We start from the raw sequence: 14,288 nt of genomic DNA on the forward strand, positions 1-14,288 counted from the left end.
CTGACTATAACACATTTAAAACACAACTGCACTCCAACACAAAATTATATATATAATTTTACATCCATATATCCATCCATCCATTATCCATCCATTATATAATAAATATAATTTTACATCCAAAAATATTCCCCAAAATAAAGATGCTTCCTTGATACATCCTCTCTGGTGCCCAATCTAGAGATCCAAAGCCCTCTCAAACAAATATAGTTTCATTCTTGCTCCCTTAGATCATACTGTTGAAATGCACACTGTAGATTAAGCCTTGGTCAGGGCCAGAATAGTTTCATGAGCATGTTTTTATAAAACTGAATATGGTATCTCACCACTGTGATACCATGTCTATCTCCACTCGACATGCTGGATTTAGACCTCAGGAGAAGCAGAGAACATGTTGGCTCTTTTTATAACACTGATGAAAGTGACAATTATCTGAGTAACAGTTGCAGTCAGAAATGACTTTTTATTAAACTACCATGACATGTCATTCTTTATCACAGAAGACTGGGTCTCCATGAAAGGCGTTACTCACACAATATCTTAATACACATTCCAGTCACCAAAAATCATTTCCTTATATCCAAATTACTTGGTAAATGTTTGAAAGAAACAAATTATTTCCATGTCATCTATCCCAGTCCCTTAAAGTAAATTATTTTTTTCAGATGTAAGCAACTTATAACACATGACTTTGAAGTGTACTGACATAAGAAATGTGTTTGTGACTATATGTTACAAAATTATTCATGGCTGAAGTGTGCCTTGTTTTATCCCGTTTTAGTCATAACTCACCCTCATAAACTTACTCATGCAACATAATAATTCAACACCACCACCACTCCCAACCTGTCTTGTTTCCAAGGACGTGCATTCCCTAGTTCTTGACTCTCACACAGGTCCATCCTGTCCTCAAATACTTCATTTTTGCAGGAAGGAAATGCTGATATTGCAAGGCACTTCATAAAATTCTTCACACTACTGGCAGAGAAAGAGCGTGAAGCTGTTTCTGCAGAAGGAATTATGGGATATATCTCCAGGTAGTTGGCTAGCTGTTGTACAGATGGATGTTGTACAGACAGTGTTATGAAGGCTCTTCTCCTTCCACAAAACTTTCTGTATTCGTTTCCTATTCCCAGGTTATCTTCAAAATGCCTCCCCGTGTTCTTTGAACCAACAATTCTTTCCCTCAGAACAGCTTCTCTAAGCCACAGGGGGAAGGAGAAGCTGTGAAGAGTGCTCTGAACAGCCCCTACTGCTCGGCTAAGCAGAGAAAAGCAAACCAGAATAACCCATGTGCTAACAGTAAAACCTTCTCAGCTCTGAAAAACCAGGCAGCCCTGTGCAAACTGACATTTGAGAATGGCCTATTACCCCTAAACGCTTGGGCATCGTTTGTGGAACATTATTTGAGTCAGACCAAAACTCTACTAAAATCTAGTGATGAGGACCTTGTGTCACAAGGCTGTGTCCACACCAAGCCATGGTCCTGTTCAATGTGCTAGAACAGGTATGGCCTAAGAGTCGAGAAAAAAGGAATTGAGTTAAGTAGGAGTAGGATGATTCCCATCCACTGGATCCTTTCTGTGCAAAACAGGGAAACACAGAAACTCTCATTGGAAGGAAGACATAGGTTCTTATTATAAAATCCAATTACCTAATTATCAGGAGCAGCTGTATATCTTTGCCCTTAGGAGGGATCCTTCATTGCCAAAAAAATTTGTGGGTAATAACAGTGAAGATGAAAATTTATGTCATGTCCATATGAAATCAATCAACAATCATACTTTAAGGCTTACATATCTGACCATATGGACATTAAGTGTAATAATTTTTTTGCTTTGCTTATAGTTCTTTGAGTTACTCTTTGTGACCAAAAAATAGATGACTTAAATGACACCAAGTCGAGTGGTGTGGTCAACAGGCTGGAGGGATGGGATATCATCCAGAGGGACCTGGACAAGCTAGAGAGGTGGGCCTGAGCAAACCTTATGAAGTTCAATAAGGCCAAGTGCAAGGTCCTACACTTGGGCGGAGACAATCCTCGTTATCAATACAGGCTGGGGGATGATGTGATAGAGAGCAGCCCTGCGGAAAAGAACTTGGGGGTACTGGTGGATGAAAAGCTGGACATGAGCCAACAATGTGTGCTTGCACAAGGTCAATCACATCCTGGGCTGCATCAAAAGAACCGTGGCCAGCAGACCCAGAGAGGTGATTCTCCCCCTCTACTCGTGAGACCCCACCTGGAGCACTGTGTCCAGCTCTGGAGCCCTCAGCACAAGAAGAACATGGACCTGTTGGATTGGGTCCAGAGGAGGGCCACGAAGATGGTCAGTGGGCTACAGCACCTCTCCTGTGAGGACAGGATGAGAGTTGGTGTTGTTCAGCCTGGAGAAGAGGAGGCTCCGGGGAGACCTTGTAGAGGCCTTCCAGTACCTGAAGGGGGCCTACAAGAAAGCTGGGGTGGGGCTGTTTGCAAGGGCATGTAGCAATAGGACAAAGGGCAATGGTTTTAATCTAGAGCAGGGTAGGTTTAGATGAGACATTAGGAAGAAATTCCTTACAATGAAAGTGATGAGACACTGGAACAGGTTGCCCAGAGAGGTGTTGGAGGCCCCAGTCCCTGGAGACATTCAAGGTCAGGCTTGATGAGGCTCTGAGAAACCTGATCTAGTTGAAGATGTCCCTGCTTACTGCAGGGGAGTTGGACTAGATGACCTTTAAAGGTCCCTTCCAATCCAACACATTCTATGATTCTATGAAATGTAGCTCATGCCAAAATCAGTGGAGGAAACCTCTTACTGTCATAAAACCACAGGCCTGTTGGTAGCTAGGAATCTCTGGCTAGTAGATGTATGTACATTTTCCACATGATGATAAAGGTTTTCTTACTTTAAATTCCTGTCAGAATTACAGATGGTTATCTGAAAAGCTGATGATTGTTTTAATTCCTGTGAACAACAGCAGCGTCCTTCTAAATCTCCCTAACAGAAGTTAAGTGAAGTCAGTTTCAACAGTCATTTCAGTACTTGACATCCTGTGAACTCAGAGAGCTGCATCATATGCTTATAGTGGAATATACTTTTCAGCTCCCAACAATCTCTTTTCTTTAGTCCAAAGGGAAAAATTTAGCATGAATGAAGATCCAAAAAATGAGATTTTGAAAAACTCATTTGATGTGGAATAGTCACAGAAAGAACAGTTACCATCTTCAGAGCTGTTTGATAGTATTTGAATTCTCTTTTAAAGAACACAGGAATACAGCAAATGTATCAGTAATGTCAGACTACTGCAAATGCAAGAAGTGTGAAGACTTTGTGCCATATCAATGTATAGCATAGCTTAAATACTTATAAACCTGAAAAGGATTTAAAAATAATTCAGGACACCTCGCTTTAACAAAACCAAGAATTATGAAAGATACTGTTTCTACAATATGAGCATTCAATTGTGAGCAAATTTATTTTTTCTATCAAGAACATTCTCCTCAGCCAAGCCATATGGCTTATGTAATTTTTGTTTAAAAAAACCCCACATCTGAAGTTGTTTTCAACTAAAATAGTGGAACAAGAATCATGAAGCTTACACAAACAATTTAAAAATCTGCCTTGTGCATTGCTTTTTATGCAGTCAGCCTCTCACTTGAAAAAAAAAGTGATAAACATAATAATCTAATGTGACTGGAAGGGGTTGGAGCTCTGTCTGTAGTTGCTTGATTCTTCAAGTATACGGGGAGAAAAAAGAATCTCTACAATCTTTATAAATGGACAAAACTGCACCAGGGAAATATCCATCATCAATTAATGTTCCAAAAGGGAACAGTACAACAGCTTGAGTTTTTGCCGCTTTGCTCAGGTCAAACACAATGTTAATTGTGGTGAGGACCTATTTTGAAAAAGAAAAAAAGTGCAAGTTAGTATTGCTACTGACGCAATATGGAACAAAAAAAAAGTCAGTTCTTAGAGACAGGAAAGGTGGGCAGAAAGAATGATAACAAAACTGAAAACTGGAACTGAAACTTTCACGAGAGAAATTAAAGTAAGACTAAAACCAGATGGAGACCATAAAAGGAATTAGGAGACCACATTCTAAAACAGGAGCTGAACACTTTGCAAATAAAAGTCAAATGTATGTTACATCTGGAAGTTTTCAGAATTAACTGAAAGATGGTACTAAGAAATAAAATCTTCATAGCTTTGTAGCTCTTTTTATGAATAATTCAGGTAGATCTAGACACTCAAATACACAATTTACAGTCTGTAGGACTTGCAAGGACTGGTGAGGTGAAAACAGGAGGTGACCAGCAACGTGACTGTCACAAACTAGAAGGTCTTCCAGGAAATGGGTGGGACCTATGTCCAAACTAGAGCTTACTCACAGGGGTGAACTGTAGACAGTATATAAAAAAGGATAAAAAACATCACGCTTAGAAGGAAATCAGAGACTTAAAGTCTGAAGAGGTGTTCAGCTGTCTTTAAGTAAGCAGAAGACATAGATCACCAGACTTGTATACTTGTTATAATTAACTGAGGCTCAGAGGAAAGTCAGATTATTCCAGATAACGTAATGTAAATGCCCACTAGAACTGCATCCAGAAATACTTCCTGAGAAAGTTCTAGTAACCATCTCTGGTCTGGCTCTCAGTGTGCTGCAGAATTTAAGCCATGGAAGAGCATAAATTATGCTGCTTTGGCATCGCATCATATTGGCACTGTGGAGCTGCCTGTCAATTTGACCCAACAGCTTTAAGGAGAGAAGAAAAAGAAGAAACCCCAACAGAAATGGAAGTGGTTTTGTAGATGTGCTTTTCAGGCACACACAAATGCTAGTGATGACTTCTGAGATAAGCTGGCAGCAAACTTGTTTTAAGGACTGAACTGGTGTTGGACTCTTAGATGTTAATCAGGAACAGGAGATTAAGGGTGTGTGGAATTTAGCGCTGACCTCCATTCTTGCCTCAAAGAACCAAAAGAAAATCCAGCTGCTGGTCAGGAAGATAGGAGGTGGTTGCCATAAACTTTAGAAATTCAGCTGTGAGTCTTATATGTACAAGTGATCCTAATCTAGCTCATGCCATTATGAATGATTAAAAAAGTGATATCTTTCTTTCATCAGAGAAAGGAAAATAACTATACTGTAGCAATAAAGGCATGTAGTACAATTAAATACTGACATGCAGGAAAAAAAATGGCTAGGAAAAGGATTGCTGTGTGCTGGCCAAGGCATGTAATTTTAAATACCTATTGATAGTCCTTCTCCAATGACTGAAAGCAAGAAAATAATTTTAAAGGTCTGAGGAAGACCCCAATAGACTTGAGCCCCAAGAAGTCCCCCTAGGAAACTGACAGTGAATGTTGGGCTATTGAATGTGAAATAACTTCTGTGAAATTCACAGGAATTATTAAACTAGACATGCTAAAAGGCTAGAGAATAGGGAATCCAATACTCCATCACTTAATTTGGCAAAAATGGAGACAGTGACTGGGAAAGGTGCATTCATCCAAAAACTGAAAAGCTGGAATTTGAGCAAGAAATATTGATAGCCAAGTTAGCACATGAGCTAATCATTTACTTGGATTTCATTATTGCTAATGACTGCCTAATAAATGCCAGAAGATGTGTCTTAGAAAGTAAACTTGTGGAAACCCCCCTTCTAAAAGCAGCTCAGGTTTGCAGATCGTAAGCAATAGTTTTTTTTAAATTATATTCTCCTTCTACAGGTCAAAAATCTAACAGTGTTTTATGTTCCCTCCTCAAGCAAGGAAATGTGTAAAATAGTTGAAACCTGCTTCAGGGTGATCTTAGCTGCTGTTGTTAAGGAAACTATTTGTTGTTTCACTTCACATTTTTCTGATAAGCAACAAATACTATGATGAAAAATCTACTGCAAAACGTGGAAGAACAGATGTAGTAGATACTGATAAGAAAAGGACGGGAGAATGGACTCACAGGATTTCCTCTGAATTTTTTCCAATTAGCATTGAATGTACAAAACTGAAATGGCCCAAGAGATTTCATAGTCAGAAATGAGTTCTTAGAAGTAAATGCACAGATTACACTGCACTGCATAAGACTGATAACAAAACTAAACGATACTGGTAAGCACATATGCCATAAAGGAAGAAGAGGGCATAACCAATCTTGCATAACAATAAATCTGTGTAAAAGGTTTTGTATTCATTACATGTTGTTTTAGATACCAAGAAAAGCGTAATGTTATTTTTCAGAGTGGAGATTGAACGGTAATGGGAATGGAGCCAAAAGAACAACCAGAAAGTTAGGACCGCTATTACTGTAGTATCACTGACTTGGTGGCAATTTATGTATGGATGGAGCTGTATATTTCCTTCTTTCAAAAGATTTATATCTACTTTATCTCTCTCTCAACCTGCTTTCTGTGTTGGTGTCTGGAAAATATATAGAACAGGAATTTAATTACTTCCATGTAAGGTGAAGACATCAACATGAAACTGGATCAAAGACAATGATTGCCTTGAATTTTTTCTGCAGAATGAGTTGGTGCCAGGAGACTCCTGTAACCCAGCAGCACTGTCACACACTTTTGCAGGGAGTACTCCATGTACACCCTTTCCAAGCTACCTACTGCAAGGATCTCACCTTAGAGACAGAGAAAATCTGCAATGGCCTCATAAAACTGGAACAGCCAATTACTTGTGAGGGCACTGGCAGTACCGCAGGCTGGTGGCCTGAGTCCCTGTCCAGCTCAGAAGCTGGCAGTCAGTACTTGCTTGTAACTGAATAACTTCAACAGTTTTCCAGATTCTTTTCCAATAAAACTAAATGCACTGAAAATAAAAGAAGCCCCAGAGACTTATTATTACTGTTATTATATTATTATGATATTGCTTGTTTCTGTTAGATTTGGGGCCTTGGAGATACAAGCACAACAAGAATGTCTTTGCAAATCTGGAAAGCTGTACCTGAATTATGGGCTGGGAGAACACATATTAAGTTCAACCACTCCAAGCATAACCAAGTACCATTGTGTCCTCCACCACGCTACCTGGTTTCCATCGGAAGAAACAGCAACTAGGTGTATCAGGAAGGAGAGGGGATATGATCCAATAGACACCCTGCACCCACACTGAACAATGAGGGAATTAAGCTAGTGGTGTCCTTGCCTTGAAGCTCAGACACTGTCACGTATTCTAGTAATCCACAAAGCATCCATCAGCCTCTATCATACAACATTTGGTGGTACGATAATCACAGAAGGAAGCTTAAACTAGTTACTTTGGTGAAATGGTTCACAGAAGCAGAGACAAGCCTAAATCCCATTTTTTCTCATGACTTCTAGGACAGCAACCAGTAAAAGTCCAAAACTTTTTATTTGGCAGAAGTAAATTATCATAGAAGACTATTCCTAAAGAGCATCAAAATTAATTCAGACTGCTTGAACTAGACAAAACCAACATAATCTAATCCTTAACAAGCTCACATCATTGTTAAGGAAAATTTGAGGAATTTGACTAAAGTGAAGGGATATATATGAAAAAAAGGCCACATGGGAAAACTTTAAGAAGAAGAGCTATTTTTATTAAATGGTCTAAGAAAAAGCACAGGAGAGAAAAACTGAGTAAATCTCAGTAATTCATATGGTATGTATAAATTAAAACAGCCCATATGTAGAGAACAAGTTAGGTTGTATACACAAATTGTAATTTCCTTATAAGTAGAACTGGTAGAATCTTCAATTTTTGGTTTCCTCAAAAAAATTGATGTTTTATATTTTATTTTATATATTTTATACATATGAACCAAAATAGAGCAAAAGACTCTTCATGTTTCCTGCTAAATAAAAAAAATAATGAATGCTAAAAAAAAAAATCCAATTTTGAAAATCCATTAGAAAATATCTATTTGTCATTTTAATATTATATCTACTTCACATGTATTATGAAACAGACTACATCCTCTGGTTACCCATAGTAGCAGAGGTCTAACCCAAATGGTTAGTTTTTACCCCTATAATATATATTTTCAAGTAATATAAAATATTGAAAAGAAAGCATCCATAAAATCCAAAATGACATTTTGGTTCAATAATCTGATACTACATTTATTTCTGAAATGTTAAGTTCCATAACAGAACTTTTTCCCAAATAAATTTTTACTGGACTGAACTTGCCTTTATTTTTAAACTTTTTAAATGCTCTCTTCATTTAGTGCTTTTTGAAAACTGTTGGAAAAAAATTTTTCCCTCTTCCAGGGTGATAACACAGTTCTAAAAACTTCACTGGGAATGTCACTGAAATCCAAGTCAGTCCTCAGGGACTCAGAGAAAGAAGCTCCATCAGAAAGTTTGATCAGGCAGTGAATGAAAAAACTCAGAAGTTATTTAGATTGGAGTAAAATTTTTTTTGAGTCGGCAAAGGGAAAATAGCCTGCTGAAGTCATGTCATCTGTAATTTGGTAAGCTATTTATTTTATTTTAGTCCTATTTGAAGTATCACCATTTCCAGTACATTGGATTGATTGGCAAAGGTGTTGTATGGCTTGGTATAAACCCCAGTAAAACTTTTCATTCCTATCTGAGGTGCTCCAAGTTCTGAAGGAGTTCCCCTCAGATGAAAACATCCATGTATTAGGAACACCATCACATGCCTATTACCCCTTAATGTCACAGCAAGCCAAAACTTCAGAGGGACAGACATCAACATTCTTTAGTGCATGTGCCTGGTCCTTACCTCATTTTAATCGCAGTAACTGATCTGAAAGAAACCTAAGTGATAGGAAATAATATTCAACTAATTCAGTAAAAAGAATATTACGATTTTTGGAAGTAACAGGCATGACAAAAGGTAGCTCATAAAAGACTGCAGATGACACCACATCACTATAGGCAGAACTATCTGCTTAAGATAACAGGAAATACTATTTGAAATCTAACACTTCTATGAACTGTACAGCTATTCCACACTTTTCACCTTACCATTTTGTATTCTTTCCAGCTTTTTTGAAAATCCAAACTCCCATCTTCTCGATGTTGTATAACTGTCCATCCTCCTCCAGCAATTTCCATATTGCAAAAGACCTATGCAGTAATAAAAAAACCCAAAAAAACCCAATAAAACAAACTTGCATTGGAATCCTGTCATCTTAGGGGGGAAAAATGTTTGTGAATAAAGAAACTAAGAAAGCCTGTTTTCCTATGGATTCATGCCCTATGCCCTCAGTGGTATCCTCAATCGCTTGATTACAACAGAGCTCTCCTTATGTTCAGTGTAATTCTCCCAGTAATGTCTCCTGTTCTTTCAGCACATTACCCAAGAGCATCTGCCCATCAACCCCCTCTGCATCCTCAGCTTTAATCTTCACATTAACTCCATGCTCCTTTTCTATTTTCTCTGCAGTGCCTCTAAATTCCCTCCCTTCCTCTTAACAGATGAGTACTTTTTTCAGTGACAATAATGTTTTCTATACCTTCTAGCAGAGTGTCATTCTGTCTAAGAAAGAATCTTCAGGAATTCTTACAGAAAATACCCATTGAAGTAGTCCAAAATGTATCACAGATGAGATTATTCTGTTTTGCTTTGTGTTGTAATGTTACCCACAGCATGCCAGGCAGTGTCCCAAAACAGAAACAGTTGATGTCAGTCTAAGCTGCCTTACGGCTGACAGAAGACATAGACAGGAACAGGCTCAAGAACAGAGGTCTGTGGGATACGCTCAGAAGTTAAGAGCAATACTGAACATGTAAGGTCATGTCCTGCCATCATTACACTAATAAAATTCTAACCTAGATGCTGAGATTCTGTATATTAAGGATAATTTAACAGTTTGACAATTTTGCTGAAGCTTGATAGAATATTGTGACAACTGAAATCTCTTAAAATCTTAAATAATCCATATAATAATCAAAACGGATATTTAATTGCCATTCATTTTTCACTCTTCTTACATTACTCTTTCAAAAATACAGAAGATAATTTATGAAAAAATGGAAATACTGCTTATCCATTCACTTTTCTTGGTATGTGGCAAGGGATAGCATTCATTCTTGTTCCCGTTTTTGTATGACATTTGATTTTAAGATCTGACTAACTTTTTCAGTGCTACTCACTCAAGCAAATTTTCCTGATTTTCATTCCTGTGTACTCATCCGTGCCATATTGGCACTACAACTATGCTGAATTTCATTTGTCTGTGCTCTTGCATAGCTATATCCCTCTTTTTAAGTAAGATGTTAATGTGTAAGAGGGTTGAAGAGGTGTCACCCATCGGCTTAGCTTTTGGCATTCACAGCAACGAGTCAATCCATTCATCACCAGTTGGTAATTTAAAGCTTTAAGTTGCTTTGCCAAATTGAAGGTTACTATCCAATTCAGTTAAATAAAAATTCATTCCTCAGTTGAATAGAGAACCATATTCCACCCTCAGGCAGATTCCAAATATTTCCTGCTCATAAGCATTGTCGTAAGTAATCCTGTGCAAGTGCTTTTGTTTTAATTTGCTCCAGGAATGCTGAGTGAAGTCCCTGTGTAGGTACAGGAAGGAAACAGAGTACCGAACAGTGCAAACATGTGAATTTGATTTAGGGTAACCACAAGAAAACCCACAATTTGCTAGACAAACATTTTGGCCCTATTCCTCCTTCAGGGAAGACACTGTGAGTCAAAACATTTATCTACAGGATTTAATTTCTTTAGTCTGATTTACAGTGAGAATTTCTCAATGATGGATTTACTCTCCTTATAAGTCATTTCATGCTCCTATGAATCCACTGCCAATTTTTAAAGCATTAAATCCTCAACTGTATTAACTACTCATTTTAAAGACACGCACAAACAAACAATGGGGTTTTCATACTAAAATATAATAAAATACCTGTAAAAAGACTTTGATGTTTTCTGAATAATATAGTAAATTAAAAGAGAAAACTGCACAGTCAAAGAAAGATTTACAGCAGCGCGTTAGTCACTAGCCATCATTGTGTGGTCTGGCAGTTTCCACGGTGGTAGACACAAACACCTGCCGTATTAACAGCAGTGCCAAGCTGATTATAGATGTTCATTGTGCATAGCTCTAGCCAACAAATGTCCTGGACTGGCTTCTGTCCCAGACAAGGTCAAGGCACTCAGCCATTAAACACCTTTAAACATGTTCTGATATTTAACCCTCTACCAGAAAAGAAATGGATGAAGAAAAGTGACTTTGAATTTGTATGAATCTTTAGATTCTGAGTTTTTTTGTCAATAAACATGAACTGGCAATGCGCACTTGCAGCCCAAAAGGCCAACCATATCCCGGGCTGCATCAAAAGAAGTGTGGTCAGCAGGTCGAGGGAGGTCATTCTGCCCCTCTGCTCCACTCTTGTGAGAGCCCACCTGGAGTACTGCATCCAGCTCTGGAATCCTCAGCACAAGAAGGACGTGGACCTGCTGGAGTGATTCCAGAGTAGGGCCACGAGGATGATCAGAGGGCTGGAGCAGCTCTCCTATGTAGACAGGTTGAGAGAGCTGGAAAAGAGAAAGCTCCGGGAAGACCTTATAGCAGCCTTCCAGTACCTGAAGGGGGCCTACAAGAAAGCTGGACTGGGACTTTTTACAAGGACATGTAGTGATAGAGCAGGAGGTAATGGCTTCAAACTGCAAAAGGGTAGATTTAGATTAGGTATCAGGAAGAAATTTTTCACTATGAGGGTGGTGAGGCACTGGAACAGGTTGTCCAGCGAAGTTGTGGATGCCCCATCTCTGGAAGTGTTCAAGACCAGGCTGGATGGGGCTTTGAGCAACCAGATCTAGTGGGAGGTGTCTGTGCCCTTGTCAGGGGTGTGGGAACTAGATGATCTTTAAGGTTCCTCCCAACCTAAACCATTCTATGTATCTATGAAAATAACCTGATTTAGACTAAAAGAGCATCCAAAGCATTGCACTATTGCCCTTCCTTACATACATGGGTAAAAATACTCAAGCTACTAAGAGGCATATATGAGATTATTTATAAATATTTTAGCTTTATGGATGACATTATTATAAACTTCATCATAATCATTTAGAGATCAGCCCAATTTTAAAGTAAACAAAAGGAGGGGGATTACCACGTACTGCATTTTAAGTGCATTTACACTAAGATCTCACAAGTCTACATTGTTGGCATGGAGCAACAAGCTCAAGATCAGGCACTTGAGATTCAGAGAATGAGTACCTGCTGTACAGAAACCAAGCCTGAAGGTAACCATGTGGGGACAGCAGCCTCTACAGTATATGGAGCTAGCATACATTTAGTGGGTTAAAATTCTGGCAGATATGCTCAGAGAGACCATCGACACCAATTTGGTACGAAGTCCACAGGCAGAATGCGAAGCAGGAGTGGAGGCTGCATTTGTGGCAATAATGGCAATTGCTTTTGCAGAGCCATAAAGACCCAGATACATAGACCCCATTAGCAATTAATAACATTATCTTTTCAGTGTGGCACAGGAGAAGTTGGTAGAAGTCATGACTGTGGTGGCATAAGAGGAGAGAGTAAGAAAGTCCAATACATTGATCCAAGGGGAGATACAGAGGTTCTGAGAGCACTCAGACCAGTCTTCCCGGCCTACTTCAGCTCCTGAAGTTGACATTGTTCCTTCAGCTCCACAATGGCGACAACCTCACTCCCACTGCTCCTCTGCTCATCAGCAGCCTCTGCTTCCCCTCTAGCTGATCCCACCTCTGTAGGAGGCTGAGAGGACTCTTCTTGCTTTTGCTCTCACTATGGCCCAGGGACAATCATCTGTCAACACCATCAGGTATTGCACACACATACCTCAAAGTAAGCCAATTAATTAGCTTAATACTTCAAGACTATCTTTTTCTCTTCCAATCTCAAAACCATGGAATATTATTAAGACCCTTTTAAACAGAAATGAATCACTAATTTTTGATGCAGGGTTGGAACACTAATGAACTGCACTAATGAACTATTGAAGCTAGAAACATGAAAGAAAAATTGCAATCTAAATATGTAAGCATATAAAAATGAGGCATATAAATGGTATGGAGCTGTAACCATGGAGGATACTTTTCTATGAATATATGATGGTAAAACCGCAAAAAACTAGAACTAACAGTTACATTTGTATATATGACAAAGGGATATTTTCTATTGAATGTCAGGATTCTAGTAAGTATTCCTTAGGAAATATAAAATGAAATTAAGGTATATTTTTGTGACCTGAAGTATAAAATTTCTATAAATGAGACAGTTGCCCGTTGCTGCAAGTATTACAAAAGGTAACAATATATTAGAATTGTAGAACCTTCATGGTTGGAAAGGACGTTTGAGATCATCGAGTCCAACCAAACAACCTACAATCTCTGCCACTAGAGCATGCCCTGAAGCGCCACATCTAGACGTTTCTTAAACAGCTCTAGGGATGGTGACTCAACCACCTCCCTGGGCAGGCTGTTCCAGTGCCTGACCACTCCTTCAGTAAAGTAATTCTTCCTAATATCTAATCTAAACCTCCCCTGCCGCAACTTCAGACCATTTCCTCTGGTCCTGTCATGATTCACTTGGGAGAAGAGGCCAACACCCACCTTCCTACAACATCCTTTCAGGCAGTTGTAGGGGGCAATGAGGTCTGTAGAGGGCAATGAGGTTTACATATTAGGCCTCTTAAGACAGGTGAGAGTTGTGTGTTGCATTGTGGTAATCCAGATAACTAAGCTGGCTTTAAACAAGTGGGTATCTCTCCATGGAGTACTTATCAGGATATTACTTTGTGTCCCAGAGCAATCTAACTGTGTCAATGTGGTGCTACCTCTGGGCTAATTAGTCCTGGCAGTGCTGCATTGATGTGATTTTGAAGCTATCTGAGCTGGAACTAGTTCAGCTTTCTCTGCACAGCACTACCTTGCAGACTGTTAACACGACCTCAATGTCTGAAAAAACATCTGTTAAAGCAATCACACTCCTCACGTCCCTGGGATCAGGTCTTGCTTTGTTATCGCTAGGGCATGACAGAAACAGGTGGTAGCAGAAACGCCCTCAACACTCTCCCTCTCCTCCTCCCCTGCCACCAACTTTCGTGCTAAAACATCTGATACCAGCTGAGTTTTGCTGCCTGTATTGATTGATCACAGTGTCTGCAAAGAGGGATATAGCAGAAACACAGAGTGGCTTCCATAGTGTCACTGTCCTTGTACTACCAGTAAAGTGGGTTTAAGGTAAATATACCAGAAGCATCAGTGGCACAGCACTTTCTGGTAACCATTGTTTTTCATTGTAACCCAGCTTCTGGGGATGGTTTATGAACTTTAATAAGGCTAAGAAAAGCCACT

The 14,288-nt window shown here is 39.1% G+C and overlaps 1 protein-coding gene across 2 annotated transcripts in view; it reads right to left on the reverse strand.

The window, feature by feature from the left end:
- The window catches only part of ANGPT1 (angiopoietin 1), a 169,739-nt gene that overhangs the window by 46,005 nt on the left and 109,446 nt on the right, over positions 1–14,288 (reverse strand). For both annotated transcript variants that reach the window (XM_063327400.1, XM_063327401.1), the window contains one exon: positions 8,954–9,055. In XM_063327400.1, the coding sequence (XP_063183470.1) occupies positions 8,954–9,055 (102 nt within the window). The remainder of the gene's footprint in view (positions 1–8,953; positions 9,056–14,288) is intronic.

Source organism: Chroicocephalus ridibundus, chromosome 2 (genome assembly GCF_963924245.1).
Source record: "Chroicocephalus ridibundus chromosome 2, bChrRid1.1, whole genome shotgun sequence".
Taxonomy (NCBI): Eukaryota; Metazoa; Chordata; class Aves; order Charadriiformes; family Laridae; genus Chroicocephalus; species Chroicocephalus ridibundus.